At 29.9% G+C, this 22,406-nt stretch overlaps 1 protein-coding gene and 1 long non-coding RNA gene across 2 annotated transcripts in view; both read left to right on the top strand.

Moving 5' to 3' along the window:
• LOC107443283 (putative inorganic phosphate cotransporter) overlaps nucleotides 1-8,053 on the top strand; it is a 33,950-nt gene extending 25,897 nt beyond the window's left edge. The window contains exons 8-10 of the mRNA XM_087161203.1: nucleotides 3,676-3,832; nucleotides 6,419-6,504; nucleotides 7,905-8,053. Of these exons, the coding sequence (XP_087017329.1) occupies nucleotides 3,676-3,707 (32 nt within the window). The 3' untranslated portion in view covers nucleotides 3,708-3,832; nucleotides 6,419-6,504; nucleotides 7,905-8,053. The remainder of the gene's footprint in view (nucleotides 1-3,675; nucleotides 3,833-6,418; nucleotides 6,505-7,904) is intronic.
• Nucleotides 8,054-10,592: 2,539 nt separating this feature from the next.
• LOC107443284 (uncharacterized) lies at nucleotides 10,593-21,117 on the top strand. The gene is made up of 3 exons (XR_001583963.4): nucleotides 10,593-11,087; nucleotides 13,487-13,606; nucleotides 19,926-21,117. It is a non-coding gene; the product is annotated as an uncharacterized LOC107443284 (long non-coding RNA).
• Nucleotides 21,118-22,406: the final 1,289 nt, after the last annotated feature.

The following is a 22,406-nucleotide window of genomic DNA, read 5'->3' as shown; positions in this document are numbered from 1 at the left end:
AAGCATTTTGATATATATATATATATATATATATATATATATATATATATATATATATATATATATATATATATATATATATATATATATATATATATATATATATATATATATATATATATATCATAATAAATAAAAACAAAAAAAAACACGAAGAAAATTACGAAAAATAATAAGTTTTATTTATTGCGCTTAAGCTGCAAGTAAATAGAACTCATAAAATAAGTAAATAAGTTCAAAATGTAGAAAAATTACAGAACAATAAAAAAGGGGGGAAGAAAAATAATAATAAAAAATAAAACTGCAAGAAACCGGAAAAAAAATTCCGAAAAAAGGAAAAAAATTTCTAAAAATATCCGGAAAATAAAAGATATAATCTTTTCATCAGCTTACACGATTATATCAGCAAAAAAATAGCACTTTCTATTATTGTATCAATATAGCCAAAGTGAAATATATCAATGCAATAGTCATCATTCAGTGGTCAACATACAAGATAGACAGGTGGTCAAGTTACAAAGGTATTGCTTCTTTATTATGTAGGAAAATTTCCGTTCTTGATAATTGAGGTCAACTTATTCAGGTGTAAAACTTACAAGTGTGGTCAACTTGGCAGGTTTCACTGTATAAATAAATCATTAATATTTTTGTTTTTTTATTACGAAATATTAGGAGAAATTTGTATACATAATTTCTTCAAAACGTGTGTTAAAACTATGATTATAAGTTATTTAGGAAGAAAAAAGTCAAATGGAGTAAAAGAACAATTTTTGAGATGATGATTCTAAAAATAGCACGTTTTTCAAATCTTTTTACAATATTTTATTTTAGTAGTTGTTTAACAAAACAAGGCATATCGAACATTTTCCTGATATAGCAATATTTTTTTGAACTGTGCAAAAGTTGAGAAATCATACAAACAACTTTTAAAGAAAATATTTTCAACTTTTTAAGACAAAAGGGTAACTTAAAAGGGTTAGCGCACAAGATTAACTTTGAATGTTGAATTAAAATTGCATGCCCATAGTTTTTTGTTCATTTAAAAAACAAAACAATCTGTTAAATTTTTCCCCTGTGCGCACATACGCATTTACTTTTCATTACTCGAATAAATAAGAAGCAATAAAAAAAAAATTAATAATTTATCTTCATTTTTCGTAAACAATAGTATTTTTAGTAAATAGTCAGCTGGTCTGCTTCGAATGATATTGTGTGTGATCCGTAGAATATTTTTAATTTCTTAACACGATTTAATTCTCAGATAGCTGGCAATAATTCTAAGTTTTCTTTCAATAAGAACTTAGCAATAATTTAAAAAGTAATTTTATTTTAAAGAAAAACATAAATTAAAGTACTTAAATGATTGATTAGTATATTATTGGAAAAAAATATACATAATAGAATTTAAAAAAAATTGCATTAAAATTCAATAAAAAAGTTAGAAAAATAATTCTGCGAAACACGCACAGACAGGTAATTTACAAATTTATTTTAAGATTAAGGCGATATATAAGATGTAAAGAAGTTTTAAAAAACTCTACTCTAAACTCAGCTGCACGACAGCCCATGGAGGGCCAAGGCCTACTGTGCCCACCTCAGTTTTCTGGACCTAGGGCTCTGGGGTGCAGGAGCAGATGTTCCGGTCAGGTGGTCAGCCGAACGCGGAACCCCCAGTGTTTAGTTCCCAATCATGCTTGGTATTTATTTATCGACCCACTGAAGGGATGAAAGGCTGAGTCAGCCTTGCCCGGCCCGAGGAACGACATCGCGAAGCGCTACCGCTCAGCCACCGGGCGAAGTTTTAAGATGATTAAAAATTTTGACTACGCATTCGTATTAATAATTATAAAATATATATTCAAGAAATTGATAAATATATTATTCCAAATCTATGCATACGTATGTATATTATTGAAATTGTATCAGTTATTGAAAAAGAAAATCAAAAATTAAAAAATAATCACATTAAGTAAGCACAATCTGGTGCATAATCATATTCTATCAGATGCACGCCTTTATAAAACTAGACATTCGTTGAATAAAGTGTTTTTTATTCAAAATGTTTTATTCATAATTTCTTTACTGAATTATAAATAAATTATTAAATGACTAAAAAGAAACATCGTATTTTATAGTTTGAAAGAAATAAAAATAAAAAGATTAGCAAACGATTATTAGCGAAAAAAATATGAATGAAATTTTACACTACGCGCGCGAAGTCAAGTTCCTCGCAAGTTTATCACATTTTAATATTAATCGCCCCATTTAATCATTTTTTTTATTGTCGCCAAATTATTTTTTTAAAAATAATTAATTTTAATTTTTTTCAGATTCTAATTAATAAAAACAGTTGAAACTTTAGATTTTTCTATTGAAAAATATGTAGATTATTATGGTATAAAAAAATTCATACCTTATAATTCAATATTTTTTCATCCTCACTTTAATTAAATAATAAAAAATAATAAATAAATATTAAAAATTATTTTTTTCATGAAATTATCTTTGGGTAAATGAGTTTTATGAGTGGGTGCAATTTTTTTTTGAATTGCTTCATTAGTTTTGAAAATATGACTGAAAACGCAAAAAGCGAAATTAACATTAAGGGGTACGAACTTTGGATCGCTCTCCTGACCAAACTATGGGGACCACATTTCCCAGATTGCGGCTACCCCCTATATTTTGAAGGTCAGAAATCCAAATATGTAAAAAAAATACATGTTTATTCAGAGAAAGTACGTTTTTGTGTCTGATTTCGTAACTTAATTAATAGTTAGCACTAATTAATTAGCATATTTGAGGTCACCCCCGGAAACCATTAAGATTGACACTTAGATCGTGAAAATCCGATCATTAGAACAAAAGTTATTCAGGGTGATATCTTTTTTTTTTTGCTGACTGTACATAGAGGACGTAGGAAGCGTATACATAGAGGAGAGGAAAATACGTAGAGTAGCCAAACTGAAATGTTGATCTTTTGGAAAATAGTAAATAAAAGTTTGGGAAATGGCTAAATGAAAGAAAAATATTAATGATTTGTTATATTCAGTCAAAAATATCAACAAAAAATAATAACACGCATTTTATTTAGGACAGTTTTCCTGAAGATTTAAAGACAACTTCTTTGAAAAATGAAAAGAATCATACAGAGAACAAACATAGAGAGATAAAAAACATGGCGAACAAGAAAGAAGCAGTTGTATCGGTAGTGTGTGAATATAAAAAGACCACATGAACTCTCTGTAGCAGTCAACAAGAGAACGTTTTGTCAAAGCTAACCAGATAAAAAGATTGTCACCATTCATGACCTATCTCAGATTACAGAAATTGCTGACAGGACTTGAAATTATGCGTTACTGTGGAAGTGTTTCGGTTGAAAGTCATGAACAGTGGTATGGATAAACTAAGCCACCATTTTATTTAGTACAGTGTTACCAATGACACAATATTACTCTGCAGAAAATACACCTAGAATTTTAATAAACATAATTTATGAATAAGGTTTCATCAAAAATATAATGCATGTCCAACCTTTATTTAAAATGAAAATCTTCTTATTTTTTATTTGTATCTATATGAATAATTTTTATTTATTTTTTGCATATCTCTATTTATTATTTATCTTTTAAAGAAATTAATTGACTTCTCACTATAAGTAGCACCTATGGTTTTCAGGTTGTTTTTTATACATTCTTGCAATTCCCTAGTCTGTATTTATCAGGATGCAACAAAACTCTGAACGAAGTTTTCCTTTTCATGACGGCAATCAGTGTAGGGTTTTCATTCGCCGGATGTTTGATAGTAGCTGCTGATTTATCCCCAACGTTTTGTGGTTAGTAATTATTTTAACTTCATTGTAAAATTAGTATCATAAACGAAGAATTACAAAACCTTTCGTGTTTGATAGTAGCTGATGATATATCACCAACACTTTTTAATTAGTAGACATTTTAGCTACATTGTAAAATTAATATTTAATAAGAAGCATTTTGTAATTTTTCGTGATTGATAGTAGCTGTTGATATATCCACTAATGTTTTGTGGCTAATACTTTTTGAAGTACATTGTAAAACTAGCAACACATATTTATTTAGAAGAAAAGTAAAAATTGCAATACTATTTTTGACACCAATGTTGCATAATTGATTTCAGTAATAGCTTCTAATTAAAAATAATAAAATTTATATACAAAAAACTAATTTAATGGAGCAATGGTTCAAATACGTTAAGAAAAAACATAAAAAAATCTCCATGCTATTTTTGATGTCAATGGTGTGATTTAAATGCTTACCTAATACACTAATACAGGTACAGAATCTTATATTACTTTATTTGGTACCAATTAATACTTCATCAATACTGTACAGCTGTAAATAAATGCTGGAGAAATAAGTTTTATATGATTCCTCTAAAAGAATAAATACCTGAGGAAACTAAGTTTCTAAACAATTATTAATAACTAGGAGGCTTCGCCCCCTGCTCGTTGGCGCTCGCCAACCCCCGGAACTGCTTTCGCAGTTCATTTCGGATTGCTTCGCTATCCGATGCTCGCTCATTGGATACGTTCTTAACGTCTAGCTTTTGTATACTTTTTTGAACACTGAAGTTCCGAAAACTTTTCACTGTAGAAAATTCTAAACCTGTGCATTTCAATATTAATTTGAAATTGCAAACAGTTCACATATTTTTCTTAATCACACTATTCTAAATTTCAGTTGTTGAGAAAAGTAACTGTTGTAAGTTTTGTTTTAAAGTCTTTCCCACCAGAGGACTAAAACCATGTGTTGTAAAACAATATGAAATAGTACTGAACGCCGGATGTAAAGCATCGGCTTCGATAAAGATAATTTTGTGAGAATTTTTTTGATAATTCGGTGAGAATTCACCCGATTAGACACATATATGATGCTCACTACGTGCTCTTGCTAGCCGAAGCCTATCAATTAAAACGTATTAGCGTTTTATGTAATATAGTTTAACCACATGATGCTCAATACGTGCTCTTGCGCGCCGAAGCCTATCAATTAAAAATGAAAACTGTTGCCAACGCGAGAAAGGAAATATCATCGGTTTTATTGATACATACGTATTAGCGTTTTATATAATACTAGGAGGCTCCGCCCCCTGCTCGCTAGCGCTCGCCAACCCCCGAGAATTGCTACGCAATCCTATGTGGTTCACGCCGTGAACCATGGCTCGCTGCGCTCGCTCGCCAATGAACACAATGTTCTAGCACAAAGACATAATATATTATCATCAAAGACATAGTATTTTATCATCAAAGACATAGTATTGTACTTATGTAGAAAAATTCTACCAATGTTCTTATTGGCTTTTAAAAAAAGTATATTAGCTATTTAGATTGCACATGGTGAAAAAATCAAAACATTAGCTAAATGAGAAACATATTAGCAAAATAAATTATCAAATATTGCTTCACTAATATTCTGCATTTTAAAGCGTGAAAATTCAATGCATAAATAAACGCGAAATATAAAAAAATTCAATGCATTCAATACAAACACTTAAACGTTTTTTAGACGTTTAGGTAGCTCCCAGTAGAAAAATATCAATTCAACAGCGGCCTTTTAAAGCATTCTCACTTCAATTAATTAATTAATTCCTAATTGAGTTTAAATTAAATATTGTCATGTTTTTAGTGCATGAATCTGAATTGAACAACCTGATAATGCTCACTCTGGTTATTGTTATCTGGTTGCTCACTACGTGCTCTTGCGCGCCGAATCCAATCAATTAAAAATGAAAACTGTTGCCGGCGCGAAAAAAGAAATATCATCGGTTTTATTGATACATACATACATACGTACGTATTAGCGTTTTATATAATATAGATAGATATTCGTAAACGAACTCATTTAAAAATATTTTAGATTTTAAAGCCTACTACGATTTGTGTTTGAATATTCTGAGAATTTTTAAGCAAAACATTTGACATTTTGGGGTGAAAAATATTCCTGGTTAAAAATAATGAAATATAAAGTATTTAAGCCATTTATTAGGTAGTTTTCCATCATACGGTTTACCGATAATTCTGGTTTTCCAAATTATAGTTCTTATCGCCAAACATTTCGTAAAAACTAAAAAACCGAAAAGCAAACTTAACCGAATGAATGATTTTCATGCCATAATCTAAGATACCATGATAAAATAACCAAATTTTACCATATTTACCAAATTTTATCTCTCATTATAAAACCATTGTTAATTTTAACTAAGTCATTACCAAAGCTCTTCGGTAAAAATTACAGATTTTATAGTATTCCTATAGAATCAGAATTACGGATAATTTTATCACACTCTGGTAGTTTTGACCATGTTTTTTTCTCAGTGTACCAATATGTAAAAATGTCTAACAAAGTCTTGTAATTTACAAACACCATTTTTTATCACTTTTCAGGAATTATTATGGCATTAGGAAGCACAGTAGCTAGTTTATCTGGTTTCATAATGCCTATTCTCATTGGGCATTTAACGAAAGAAGAAGTATGAGCTTTTTTATGATATTTAATTATTTTTGGAGAATTTTGTGAATGTTTCTAATTATTATGAGCAAAATAATATTGTAATTCCTCATTAATGCCATCTCTTTTTAACTTTAATTTGTATTTACACTCCATGACAAATTTATTCGCTAAATATAATCTGCCATTTAAACTTTACCGTTTTACTTATAAGAGAAAATTTCGTCAGATCTATAAAATAACAACTTTGTCACAAACATTTTCTTTAATTTGATTACTGAACGAACAAAAATTTTGTAGTGAATTATTTTATTACTATTTTTGAAGCCCAGAAAAGATATCTTTCTAATAGGAAACTTAATACTTAGCATTTCAAATGCTAAAATTTTTCTTTTAGAATCATAATGCCTTTATTTTTTTAAATATGAAACACTAATACAATAAATAAATTGGAAATGTATTGATATTTAAAAAAAGAGCAAGTAGAAAACATAAGTCCTATCAACTATTTCTGCAAAATCTTCCAATCTTTAAAAAGTAATACTTACAACTTTAAAAAATATCTTTTTGTGAATAAAATTGTTAATATTAATAATATACGTACAACAAAAAGGGAACTTAAAATTTAATACTGTATAAATTAAATTGATAGAACTACCAAAGCTGCGTAATATTGTTTCCACAAGCCAATTTTATCAAAATTGGTGGATTTTATGGCTGGATAAATATAAGATTGAGTTATCAGTTAGCACTACTTTCTCAAGTATTTATATCCCTATTTTTAAAAATAACAAAAGTACGACCGGTATATTCGTTGAAATTTTGCACAAAAGTGATTTTCGAAATATCGTATTTGTTTAAAAATCTTATTTCACCACAAAAATGACTTACTCCTCTTACAGTAATTGAAAATTTTATTTATAAGAAAATAGAACCAATGTCTAATCGTCTCGTATAGTTACAAAAAATGACTAAATTATTAGTTTTAAGATATATTTATTACAAATTAACAATTGAAAAACGAAATTAAGGCGCTTGGTTAAAGTTAAAAATTGAATGAGTTCCTCGATGTCCTATTCCTTGATGTCCTATGTATATTTTGCATTTTAGCATCTACAGTCTTATACGAAATTGACCAGTTCGCAATCAAATTACTTTCAATTAAAGCTCACCAATGCTGGTCGAAAGAGCGATGACGAACAGGGGTACGAAATTCAAAGCGGCGCATGGATTGCTGTATATTAGTAAGCAATTGCGCTCTCTATCGGCTTAACGCGGTATTTCCGCTCAAACATTTCTATACGAAATTTATTAGGTCCCTTCTACCTACTTTTACATTGTTCAACATATATTTTTGAACCATCCTTAAAAATAGATTGAAAAATGAAGTGTGCATAACTTATATTGCATTTTTTATTTTAGCAAACAATGAGTCAATGGCATAAAATGTTCCTTATTACATCATCTGTTTTTTTGTCTGTGGTGCGACCTTCCAAACTTTAGGCTCTGCTGAAATTCAACCATATGATCCAGCATATATAAAAGACACTAAAGTAGAAACAAAAACAGATCTATCTTCAAAAAACTTAGACAAGAAGGAAGTTACTATCACAAAATTTTAATGTTTTTCTCTTTTACAAATCATATAGTGTGATTGTTGAAGAATGGTGAATAAGATTGAAGCTGGTAGATAAATGTTATTTTTTTAAAAATATGTTTAGTTTTTATTCTTTAGCCATCCTGTTACCCTGAGAATTTGTAAAAACACTTTACATTAATCTCTAATTACATTGTGTAACCTAGTGAATTGTGTAACATATTTTAACTGCTTGATTTAATCTTCCAACAAGAAGGTTGGACTACGGTTGACCCAGAGATGAGAATCGAGACCAACTCACAATCTGTTCCGTTTTCCAATTTCTTTATGATTCAATATTAAAGCGAAACCTGGTTAAAATGATCCTTTGTGTAACTTGATCATCTTTCTAAGTTTATCTTAATAATCAAGTACATAACTGGCTAAAAGAAATAGGTTTCCTATTTATAAGTTGACTGGAACACCAAATTGTTGTCTCACATGTGGTCAACATACGCAATTTTCACTACTTATGTTATTTTGTATGTTTTATCATAAACATCTAAAGAGTACTTAATGAAAAAATTGACATGCTTCATCCTGTATGTACTTTTAGTGATCACACATATTCTAGTATGTACGCAACACTTAATCATTCCTATGGACCACCACATAATCCAGTGAATAATACACTGAATTTTTTACACTTTTTCTACTCAACTACTATACTCAATATTTTCCCATATATGGGAAATGTTAATGCATTACAGTAATTTTTGTTAAAATTATAGCAAAATAAATCATACTGGTGGGCTGCGCTCCCTGCTCGCTAACGCTCGCCAACCCCCGAAAATTGCTACGCAATCTTATATGGTTTGCTTCGCGAACCAAGCTCGCTTCGCTCGCTACTAACTTAGGTACGTTGCAAATGCACAAAATTCTAAGAATTCAAAACAATCATTCAAATCCATTTAACAACTTTTTTTAATAAAAAAAATTACATCTTTTTAGTAAATACTAAGTCATTAAAATAAATTTGAATTCAAAGAAAGACTCATTGACTGAGACTCATTTTTCAATGAATAACTAATAACAATAATAAAACAAATAAATTCGTGATATAAATCAAAGTTCGTCAAATAAATTCGTGAAAAAAAGCGCTTTCGACAAAATACTAAAATAGAGATCTATCGACAAAGACTACTCACTTCCGCCTAGCTTAATAGTATGAGATTGCCGCAGCTGAATTGTCATTTCAGTTTCCGTTTTTAAAAGCGCTATATGTTGAGCCATCTTAGCTAGATTTGGCATGCGACATATTTGGCAGCAATCATTGGTCGATTTTCTAGCGTTGCCATTCGGGGAATTGTAATGAGACTTTTTTTTGTCGCCGTGTAAGAGAAACATATATATATATAGATGACATAATTTTCCAGATAAATATAATAAACTAATACTACAATACTATTATTTATATCAACTGTCGTAAATTTCATGTCCCTCAGGTTCCTTTGAACTGAAAAATTATAAAAATCCAACATATGTCATGAAACTGCCGAACTTTTTGCAGGAAAATCAAAAAACATCTAGTATTGCCATCTATTGGGAAAATGGTAAACTACACCAAGCATTTAATGAACTGTTTTTGGGTTTCGCTGAATTGAAGCACCCATTTTTCTCTTGCCCGAATTCAAGACCAGAGTTCCTAGTTTAATCATTCGCTTTGTCGAACTGATTTAGTGCGTTACAATACAAGGTGATATGATAGTTTTGCCGACATATCACCATGAAAAGATTATACCGTTTGAGACAACTGAATGAAAATTTTTGCATAATTATTGTGCTTTATGCGCTCAAGAATAATGTTCAAAATGATTGCATACTTCTCACGGATGTACAATGAAAGAATTTTGAAGTTTTTAAACCGCAAAATCCATTTTTTAATTGAAACATAATAATTGCATTTATTCCTAAAATGGAGTTTGAGCGGTGTTTTTGAGCTGTATAAATGAGCGGTTGAGCGGTATAAGAAATTGCGACGCTAGGTCCATGCCAAGCGTCTCCATTTTTCGAAACCACTACCAAGGAAAGAGTTATAAAACTCTCTAAAAAAGGAATTAATTTTAAAAACACAAGGAAAATTACGAACAAAACATTTTATGTCTTAAAAATCTTGGCGATATCCATCCTCACATTTCCAACATACCCCTTGTTTCTTCAAACTTTTTTTTTATTTCATATCATTTATTACAATTTAATTATTTTTAATTCAATAACTTTTAGTTGACTTAAAATTAGTTTTTTTCAAGGGAGGAATTAGTTTTAAAAATTTTAATAATTGATTCAAATTCTTCAAACTTTACTCTGAACACATTTAAAATGTTTTTAACTTTGTAGAAAGCATGACTTGTAAAACAAACCATGTAAGATTGTAGAGAAATCTTCGGATGTTGGGTTGCGCCAGCGAACAGGGGACGGTACCCACAAATTTTAATAATTTTTTATCATAATATTTATTTATTTTTTAAAATTTCTTTATCATCAAGCTAGAACTCCTTTCTCATCAAAAATTTTTTCTCTTTTCGTATTATTAAAAAAAGTTAAAATACAATACAAATGAGATAAAAACTCTAAATTTGAAAAAAAAAAATCCATTAAAAAGAAATTTGTTAGATACTTTAGACAGCAAATGCTCTCATTTTATTCAGTTCAAGGATACTAATTTTAATGATATCAGAATTGTTTTATAAGGAAAAAATTATTAAAAGCTTATCAAATAATAAGATTTTTCAAGGTCTTAACAGACATGAAACGAAATTTCCCTTACTTTATGAACAAAGCACCTTTCACCTGAGAACAAGAGTAATTTTTTTTCTCCCTGACGTTGATTGACAAGCACTTCACTGACAGTGATGGGAATTTATGACAACCAATTTCGATTACTTAATTCACAGTCCTCATCTGTGGTGAATTCTGAACGCGTCTAATATTTTAAATTTCCAGATATAGTTTTAATTTTCTGGGGAAAGGTAAGTGAGAAATTTTTTGCATACCTATTTTTCTGCTTTGGTGTTATTTTAGTAGATTTAGAAAATAAATTTTATTATTTTAACGTGAATTTTTTTTAAAAAAAAATAACGTTTTACAGTATAGTCTTAGGACACTCTGGAATGCAAAAAATACATTCATTTTTGCTTCTTTCTTTCTTTTTTTATATAGGAAAATGTGCGTTTTTTCACCAATAAATAAACGTCAATATTCTCAAAAGAGAGTTTTCGTACTTTTATTTTATAATCCGTACGCTCCCGACGTTCGAAGAACTGGCGCATGCGTATTTTAAGTGCGTAAGAGTCAGTCCTAGTTAAATTGCGTCCTAGGAAAAATATCAAATTTATGTAAATGAAAACAAGAAACTTTGCAAAACCTCATAAGTTAAAACCTCTAACTCAGTGGAATCTCATTGTGGCGGAGATTGTTTGTCCGTCATTAGCCGCCAATATTCGTATAGTGTATTTTTACTTAGCCGTACAAAAATACATTTTGATTATGAAAATACTAAAAATGGATAATGTCCAGGAAACAATTTATAACTCGCTAAAATGAAAATTTGCTTCATTAATCATAATAGGTGATAGAGAATGGCCATTTCTTCATCCAAAATAGAAATCCCTTAAAGGGATGAAATCAGATTGAGAGATCATACAGCCAGAATATAATTTCTGACCGTTAAAAATTGAAACTGGGGAGGCCCCTTAGGGCACTCCCAGCCTCGACAAATTTGAAATTAAAAGTGAATATAATTATTATTAACGGACATCGAAAGCATGGGTAGGAGATCCAAAATTGGCAGTTTATCAAAATATACCATAGCCAAAACAAAGCCAACCAGCATATCAATATTGGGTTTAAAAGAACACCTTGGCGATCAAGAGTCGCCAGCAAATTTATGAGAAATATTACAACCATGCAACCGAAACATTTAGCGGTTGGAAATTTAGAATAAAAAGTTATAAATAGATTTTTGTTTTCGATTTGAGGCGGCAGTGAATTAATAAATCTGCATAGTAATGAAATAAAAAGTATCCGTTACATTGATCTAGAAGAGAAGTAATAAATATTTTATGTTCGTGTTCGTTTAAAAAGATTAAGTTTTTGATTTATTTTAAATGTAATTCTATTAATAAAAAAAAGCTTAAGTAATGAAAGATATTTTAAAAGGAATGAAAATAAATATGTAATGCCAATTGTGGCATCACACTCATCTTCGACCACAACATCAAAATAAACAATTGCAATTGCAATGGACGTGGATAATATGAACGAAACTTTTTCCCATATAAATGCATAATTAAAATAAGTAAAAAATACCTACTCTTTATGAGCCAACTTCAATTAGATAAACATGATTTTTAACTAATACCAATCAATTTTATTTTCTTCAATAAACCAACTGTTGAAAGATCACGATTCTTTTTTAACAGTTTGTAATAACGAATCCGCCATCTGTGATAGCTTTCTTCTTGAACTATCTGCAACACGTTCATATTGTTAATTCAAAGATAAACAGAAACCAAACTTCAACAGCCATGAACAACGTATTTGTATCTTTTTTTAGAACCAAGCAAACAAAACGTAAAAATACGTAGGATCAAAAAAAAGCAAAAAAAAAAAGAAAGAAAAAAAAGAATTGAATTACATTGCCGTAAAGTTTATGTAAAATAATATACTGTATACTCAAATTTCACGAAACTTTCTTCGTTTTTGACGAAACCGTTTCTTTTTATATGATCCGAGATAAAAAAAAAAATTCCCTTAATGTGACGAAATAACTGTCGTCACATCTTCGAGGAAACAAATTTCGGCAAAACAAAAGGAACGTTTCGCGATTCTATTTTTTGAAAAAAATTAAAAAAACTTATAGCGCCTAATGCGCCTTACTTTTCCAATAATAACTTTATCGTGGGTACCGTATAGGTGGATCAATATCGTCTAAATAACACAAGCACAGATAAAACAGAGATATAAATAACCCCCAGCCCAAAGCCGGAATCGAACCCGTGAGCTTGACTCCTTGACCATCATAAAGCCAGTCGGCTTGTTCCGTCTCTTTACCTTCGATTGTGTAGTCTAATTTTGCCATTCTAGTTAACAATCTCCCATAATGCATTACGATAAAGTTTGGACTTGAGGAAACATTGTCGTCATATATTTGAGAGTTCGCGTTTCGTCGCAGACCACGTGATTTCGCGACGAAATAATTCTCAAAATTAACAAAATATAGCTCAAAGATTCCTAAATCGTCCTAAGTGCTAATTTTATTTCTGAGAGTGTATGATCAAATATTCCACAACAATTATTAATTGGTGATCTTGGAATGCAACGCTTTTGTTAGCTTTTTTTTCCTACTACCTAATTTCTCTTATAATAGGAACAGCGCTCCACATCTCATACGTTGTCTCTCCTATTTCCGAAGGAATAATTACGTAATCTTTTGCTTTAACAAAATTGCTTCTAGAAAGAGCCATCGGTGTAAACAGTATTTGCCAAGGTTCGTATCTTTTGAAAAATCATTTAGTTTTAAAAATGTTTCATACCATTGTCATTCAATGCATGGTTGACCTTGTAAAGCTAAACACAGATGGCGCTGGGGGGCTTAAATTCGCCATAAGACTTCCAGGTTACTATTGAAGACTGATTTTCACGCCTAAGCTTGAAAAAGCACACCTTCCAATCTATATATATATTTCTCTTACACGGCGACAAAAAGAAAAGCCTCATTACAACTCCGCGAATGTCAACGCTAGAAAATCGACCAATGATTGCCACTAAAAATGTCGTCACATGCCAAATCTGGCTGAGGTGGCTCAACATATAGCGCTTTTAAAAACGGAAACTGAAATAACCTAAGAGAGCATCAGCTGCGGCAATCTCATACTATTAAGCTAGGCAGTAGTGAATAGTCTATGTCGATAGATCTCTAGTTTAGTATTTTGTCGAAAGCGCTTTTTTCACGAATTTATGTATTACGAATTCATTCGACGATTTTTGATTTATATCACGAATTTATTTGTTGTATTATTGTTATTAGTTATTCATTGAAAAATGAGTCTCAGTCATGCTGTTACACTTTAAGATTTTATACTATAACGCATTTCTAATAGGTTTAACGAATTACATGTCATTTATTTGAATTCAAATTTATTTTAATGACTTAGTATTTATTAAAAAGATGTAATTTTTTTTAAAGAAGTTCTTACATGGATTTGAATGATTGTTTTGAATTCTTAGAATTTTGTGCATTTGTAATGTAACTAAGTTAGTAGCGAGCCCACTAGTATTATTATACTTGTAATGTTTTCAATATAACACGTTCCTTCAATTTAACTTTCAACGAAGCAAACAACTGATAAATTTGAAAAACTCAACAAGCTTGCTATGATGCTACCCGAAAAATAACAAACGACTCTACTTTACCCAAATATAGCCAAATAAGGGATATCACTCAAAATAGGGCAAACTTTTCCCTTTATTTATGCTGTGATATTTATTTTCTTAAATTTGTTTTAGACTCACATACTGTTAGAGTTTATAAATTATAGAAAACTCTTATGGGAGGTAAAATTAAGAGTAAATCCCAATAATAAAATTTTTTAGAATATTAAGCCTGTTCACATATCACTTCCTAAGCGTAACAAACGCGGAGGGATACACCGGAAGCTTTATAAATTTTTTTCCGGTGTTAGGAAGCTTGTTATTGTTTACATTCTGTCAACCATCCATAGAAATTTAGAAGAAACAAAATTCAAGCACTAGCTTTGAGAAAACAAAATAAAATGTAGCTATATTTTCTGTGTGGGGTTTTTAACAATCAACCTGTTTATTCTAGTACACACACCAGTATTGCTTCGAAACGAATACTTGGAATAACAGCGAGGACATAATACTCTTTTTCCCTAACCATCACTACATAAGCAGTTTCTTCGACCACGTAACTTTATATTTTACTTCAATTTTTAAATTATATAGTGGGTAGATTTATAATCAATGTTTATTTAGATTTTAAATTTCTTTTGTTTAGTTTCTGGGATGAATGAAATAATTTTTTAGTCACCAATGAAAACGCTTTGTTTGTAATTTGTCACCAGAAAAGTGGTGTTACGTTTCATAGAGATCAGATTGAGATAGAAATATTTCCGATAGTTGCTAGTTTTAGTACAGCGATATTTAATTTAGATTTAGAGAAAAGCATCTCTTAGCTTAGCATAGTTTTTAAGTTAAAAGATACAAAAAAAAACTACTCACTTTTTTTAAAAAAAAAAAATGAATGAATTTCATAAATGTAATATTTAAAAGAAAAAGTAATAATTAAAATAAAAAGTAATATTTTTAAAAGCCACGTTTTTGTAGTGGAGAATAATAATTAAAAAACCAAAATTTGAATCGCATGAAATACATAACAGTAATGTCATATTAGTGTGTGTATGTGTGCTCATGAGAATATATGTAATTGTAATTGTATCTGAACGTGGATGTGTATGTGGAATATGTTTGTGTATATGCATGTGCATGAGGATGTATATGTAGATGTGATACGTGGCTGTGCATGTGTATGAGTAAGAAAATGTGTATATGTATGTGTATATGTACTGTTATGCATTTCATGCGCACCACGTTTCTCGTTTTTCAAATTTTTGATTTTTAATAATTATTCTCCACTACAAAAACGTGGTTTTTAAAAATATTACTTTTTATTTTGATTTTTTTTGTACTTACTTCAAAAATCTCAATTTTTTCACTCACTGTACACAAAACTTTTCAACTGACATGTGACACTTATTTGAAATAATCGAATCGAAAACAAAAGACAATCACGAAATTATTAATTTTTCTTTCATTTTAATTTTATTTTACTTTGTATGTCTTCTTTCTCTTCATTGTCATCCAATTCTGAACTATGTGCCAAATTTGAAGTCTGTAGCTAGTCGGAAAGTTAGTTTAAAATCGATTACAAAATTCTACCCGAACAGACATACACGAAGGCAAGTTGGTATAAACGTGGTAAAATAGCAATTTTTACACAAGACTCGGTGATATAATATCAAATAAAAATTATGAAATATAAACTAGTTATGTTTAAAATGTAATATTTTTTGCTCCAATGATCAGATGATTGATGACTTCATACATATTAATTAATTATTTATATATTTGAATTAAGTAACGAAATCTGAGTATGATCAATGAGCAAGTATTTCAAAATGATATTATTTTTCATATTGGCTAATTTAAGTTACTAGATTAGAAACAATGTTCAATACAAAAAGATCCATTCGCTCCATTTGCAGCAATAGGAATAAATATAAAGATAAAAATTTAATATTCCACTAAGAATTAATGTCATTCCTATTATCTTTTTCTATTTAAAGCTAATCTGAAGTAATATGAATATTTGGCTTATTTAATTAAAGCTATGAAATTTAATTGCAGCAAGTTATTTAATTTTTAAAAGGTACTGGACGTTAAGAAAAAAATAAATCCTAAAAATTAAAAATAATAGGAAAAAAATTCCTTTTTTATTTAATATATCAATTGATATTTATTTCATTAATACGCTCTAAGTAGTCTTGCAATCGGTGCTTTTTTTAAAGAAATCATATAAGTTTTCATCTATAAGCATCTATGTGGGGTAAACTAACCAGTGAAGGAACACTTAAGCTTCGCTTGCCTTTTAAAAAATCACATTAATTTCAAAATTCGTAATTTTAGTTAAATGACAGTGTCAACATATTTGTTACTAATTGCAAATTATGTAAAAAATTTTAGAGAACTTGCATAATATTGTTTTAAAGTTTTGGAGATTCAAATAACAAGTAGTAGAGAAGACCAAGTGAAGGAACAGCTCTTACCAGTGAATGAACACCCAGTAAAGGAACACTTAATTTTGGTTATTTTTAATGCTCTTTATGAATTTATAAGCCATACAAATATTTAAAAACAAGCCTATTCTTTAAATTATATCATATAAATGCTTGGACAATGCTAACTTTTTTTTGTAATCATGAATTGAAAATTAAAGTGTCAACATATTAACACATACTGTTCATTCACTTGGAAATCTATGCCCAGTAAATGAACATGCCTGTTCCCTCACTGCTTGAAAGTTGTTTTTCGTATTTTTAACATACTTTTGATGCGGAACATCACTAAAGATACAAGAAAATTAAAGTTTATCTTTTATTTTCATTAACTTAGAAAAAAACCAGTAAAGGAACACTTGTTCCTTCACTGGTTTTTCATCGTTTGGTGATCCTGTGAATAAACACCCCCTTGTCTCAGTGCTTTATTAGCTCAGTGCTTATGATACTTAAAAAAAATGAGACGCAACTTCAATAACTATATTTTGAATTCTCCTTTTCACAGTGAGAAAAATAAAACTATTACATGCAATTAATTCCACTTCAAACATATAAATACAAACACTCACCTTATAATTTTTTCAAAGAAACAAGGTGTTGCAGAGATAATAACAAATTCAAAAATTTTTCCAGAGAAGTCCATTTGACCAGGTAATCCAAAACATTGCTAGATGAGTTCCTATTGTTTGGCAGTAAGCTATTGTTACCAATCAATTTAAAGAAAAACTTTCAAATTCTTATTTTCAATCAATATATATGAAATGTTCCTTCACTGGTTGGTTTACCCCATTCATTAAAAATTAATTTCTAACTAAACAGATATAAATGTGTCACTCATGAACAATTATTTATTTAAAACTAGCTGAATATTTGTTCTTTGTACGGGGGGAATAAAATAAATTATCAATAAATCAGTTCTAAGCTGCACGAAACAGTACTGAACAAAAACGAAATCGTACACAAAGCTCTGAACGACATATAAATTGAAGCACAATAAAGTTAAAATGATTTTAATGATCTATTTATTTATTTTTATTTTTTGCACTCCCCAATCACTTTTCACTAGTAAATAAAGCTTAACACGTTTTTTGTGGATCATCCCATCGGAATGAGGATTAACAGTATCACTTTGTATGATGCTATTGCTAGCTGCCAACTGATGATATTCAAAGTTTACCACCATCAAATAATTTCCTCCAGCACTTATCTTTCTCAAGAGGAAATAAGTACATATTTCAACAGTATCTGTATTAAATTTGTCAGAATAGGTGCAGTTTTAATATTTGTGGAATAGGCCGGCTAGATGGAGGAGTGGTTAGCATGCCTGACCACAAAGCTAATGGCTGCGGGTTCGAATTCTACTCAGGGCATGGAATTTTCCCTGTTGTGCGATCTGTGAATGTGGCCTACCCTGTGAACGGGTATCTATGGCAGTGTGGCGTGGGTAATGTTATACCGTAATTTTTATTGTGGTATTTACTTAATTAGGAATTCAGTGATTTCATAATAGTTACGAGGGTTGCTATTTATATTTCTGGCCTAATAATGAAAAAACAAACATGTAGGATCGAAATTGGTTTTATTGTTTTTCAAAATATTCTCCATGATGATCAATACACTTTTGCATGCGTTTGAACCAATTTTCAAAGCACTTTTTCCAGTCCGATTGAGGTAACTCCAAAACATGCGTTTTGAATGCATCAACCGCTTCTTCGGGGGTCGAAAATCGTTGTCCACGTAATTTATTTTTGATGTGTGGGAATAAGAAGAAGTCATTGGGTGCCAAATCAGGGCTGTACGACGGATGACCCATCAGTTCGATCTTTCGCTCCGTCAGAAATGCCTTTATTTGAGTCGATGTGTGAGAGCTCGCATTGTCATGATGAAGAATGATTCGCCTGTTCTTCTGCTTTTTTCGAATTTCTCCGATGACTTCTGGCAAACAAATGGTCGTGTACCATTCAGAATTGACCGTCCTGCGTTGCTCTAGCGCCACTGTTGCCACATGACCGTTAACGCCGAAGACCCATACAGTTGATTGCTGTTTTGTTTCCGGCTCATATGCATAGATCCATGATTCGTCCTCTGCGTAGATGTTATACACAGCCTTTGATGTACCTTGAACGTATTTTTCCAACATTTCCTTGCACCAATCGACACGAGCCTTTTTTTGAGCGTTTGTCAGATTATGCGGGATCCAACGCGAACAAATTTTTTTTACGCTCAAATGTTCATCCAATATTTTATTGATGCTAGTCATACTAATGTCCATCAAAGAAGCCTCTATCTCACGGTATGTCACATGACGGTCTTGCTTTATCAGTTCACGCACAGCATCGATCTTTTCTGGCACAACAACGGATTTTGGACGACCTGCACGGGATTCGTCCTGGATCGAACATCGACCACGATTAAATTCGTTATACCAATTTTTTACAGTGCTGTAGGACGGCGCTTTATCGCTGAATAAAGAATTAAGTTCATCGAAGCACTCTTGTCTTGACAATCCACGTCGAAAGTTATGAAAAATAATGGCACGAAAATGTTCACGATTCAATTCCATTTTTTGAAAGAGAAGAACTTTTCAATTTACTGTCAACAACACAAATGAAGCTATAATGGTAAATCGTGTGCTGAATTTATGTTTAAAAATATCAAACTTTCGATTAAAATCATCTGCTGTCGCCTAGCAACACTTACTGTTGCCAAGGCCAGAAATATAAATAGCTACCCTCGTATTTTGCTGTAAAAATTGGTGAGTAAAAGATGTTTCTTTCTTAAAAAGTTCCTGTAAAAATGGATTTTACGGTAAAAGAGAACCGGTACCCTGAGTACCGGTGCTTTGTACAGTACCTTGATCCAGAATTTTTTACAGTGTTTTTTTATTATTCATGTAATTTTGTTTTCATAAAAGCTTGTGTTTTTTTATAAATTTTTTATTTTCTGTTTCAGATTGGGAAAGATATCCTCTGTAGATTAGTCTGGGATAGCTTAGATTTTTTTAAGGAGTCATGCTGTTAAAACAAGTGTTGGTTCTGTTTCTTCTGCTAAATACAATTTTGTATACTGTTGAGATAAATACATTGTCCAAGTGTTTAATCCTCATCGTACTAAAACTTTTGGCAACCATGACATAACGCATGAGTTTTCGTCTTAACTAAAAAAAACATTTACAGTTAGTTACTTCGATAATATGTTTTAATGATCTTCAGTAATTGAAATTGAAAATTAGTATCTACAATGTTTAAGATGCCTTGAAAATTTAAATTTTGAGGGCATCTTAAAAAATGACCTAAAAATCTCATCATCATGTGTCATTTAAAACATTGTCATATATAATTTGTTTTTGTACATCTTTTTATGAAGAAAATATTCAGTATTTTTGTTCTTATATACTAATTATTTGTTTAATACTTATTTGTATACATGATTTATGATTTGTATATACCAAGAGAAAGTTCTTAAAAATTAGAAATAAAAGTTGCTGCTATAAACAATTGTAGACTGCATTGAATTTCTGTCCTATTATTCAATAATAAATTAATATTGTAAACTTGCTTGGTTGTAAATTTAATTTATCATTTTGTTCAACTTTATTTGCTTTACAAAGAATGTAGCTATCATGATTTAATTTTTATCTATGTAAAATATCCAACTCTTTGCAAATATTACCGGCATTTTTCAATGCATCAGGCTAATTGAAAAATCTCATCTGAATAATACACTTTAAACAAATTATAATTAGCCTTTATATGCATTTATGTCAATAAGGAAATGTTTGAAGAATTATTAAATTAGACTGAATTAACATAAGAAAAATATGCAAAAAATGATTGCAAAAAATGTTTAATAAGGCTGTTTATCATGAGCATTCTCGAATTAGGCTAATTCCAAATTTCATTTATATATTTCAATTTAGCCTAAAGTTATTAACTTTTTAAAGTGTAAGGCTGATAGGCAAATAGCGAGATCCTCAATTTAGCTACTAAAAGGCAATGCAAAATGACAGTGGCTGTTTGCAAAGTTCCAGATAATTTAAATAACCAATGATATTTTTACCATACATCGTTAATTAATTTCTCATATGAATGAATTGTCAGTATTATATTTTTGATTAATAATAAACGAATACTATAAATCCCAATTGTAGTTTTATTTTAATTTACTGGCCATTAATTACATTTCATCATTATTTGTTTCTATTTAAATTCATCTTTATCAGTCTTTTTCCAAGATATATAAATTTACGTTACAATATTAATTTGCTTTAATTTAAATGCTTCATTATCTGTCTTTTCATATAATGTATGAGTACATTCACATTACAATATCAATTTGATTTTATTTGAATACTTCTTTATCACTCTTTTTACATGACATATGAATAAATTTACATTGCAATATTCACTTGTTTTTATTTAAGTGCACCTTTATCTGTCTTTTTGTATGACATATGCATTTATATTACAAATAAGACAATTATAATTTATTTATCGTTGAACAATTTATTTTCGTTGTATAATTTCTTGCTGCATAATTTATTTATCATTGAATGATGGCTTACTCAAATTAAATGATTGTAGACGAGCTTTGGTTTATAGTAAAACACTATAACAGATTTTTCTGGGAAATATTAATATTATAATTTAATTCATTTAAAAAATTTATTAAATATTTAAGACGCTCTTACACTTTTTATGGAAGGATTTATAATTTTAGTTCGAAAATTCCCTTCAATAATACGCAAATGTTTAAAATCCATTTCATAATAAATTCAAATTCATTTAACATTAAAAATATTGTTACTTTACACGAGAATGTAAATAAAATTATTTTAATTTTACTCATAGTTTTTATAAACACATATCATAAAATTGTGTTTTGCGAAGAATTATAAAACTGCCTATAAATATTAATAATATATAAATGCATGCATTGTTAAACATGTCTTTTGAAAAAACAACGCATTTGAAAATATATTTTATAAAGGATTAACTAAAACTTTTTAAAATATAGAAATATTTTTATACTGAAACTGATTATTTATTACTTTCAGACGAAACAGTTAACAATTTTTTTTAATTTTTCTCACAACTGAGAACAGTACGAGGATCAGGTGTCTTAGGTTCGAATCGCAGTGAAGGCTGGTCTATGATAGATGGATCATGGATCAGAATCCGCTTGACGCCGGACTAGCCATGAAAGATTTTCGTGGTTTTTCTCTCCATGCAACAAAAATAATGGTTAGTTCCATCACAAAGGCTAGTTCGCTGCAATGCTTGATCTAGTAGTTCCCTTATCTTCTGGGTTTAGTTCAAATTAGTAGAGTTGGTTATTGACAGCCGTAAGCTCAGAATCGGGTCAGCTGCTTAACACCGGTTATAAAATTAAATCCCTTAACATTCTTGTATACACCTTCATAATTTCACATTA

The sequence above is a fragment of the Parasteatoda tepidariorum genome, chromosome 4 (assembly GCF_982258835.1).
Source record: "Parasteatoda tepidariorum strain Cologne lab strain chromosome 4, Ptep-v5.0, whole genome shotgun sequence".
NCBI lineage: Eukaryota > Metazoa > Arthropoda > Arachnida > Araneae > Theridiidae > Parasteatoda > Parasteatoda tepidariorum.
Note: the sequence above shows the minus strand (reverse complement) of the source record. Positions and strands in the feature narration are given on the sequence as shown.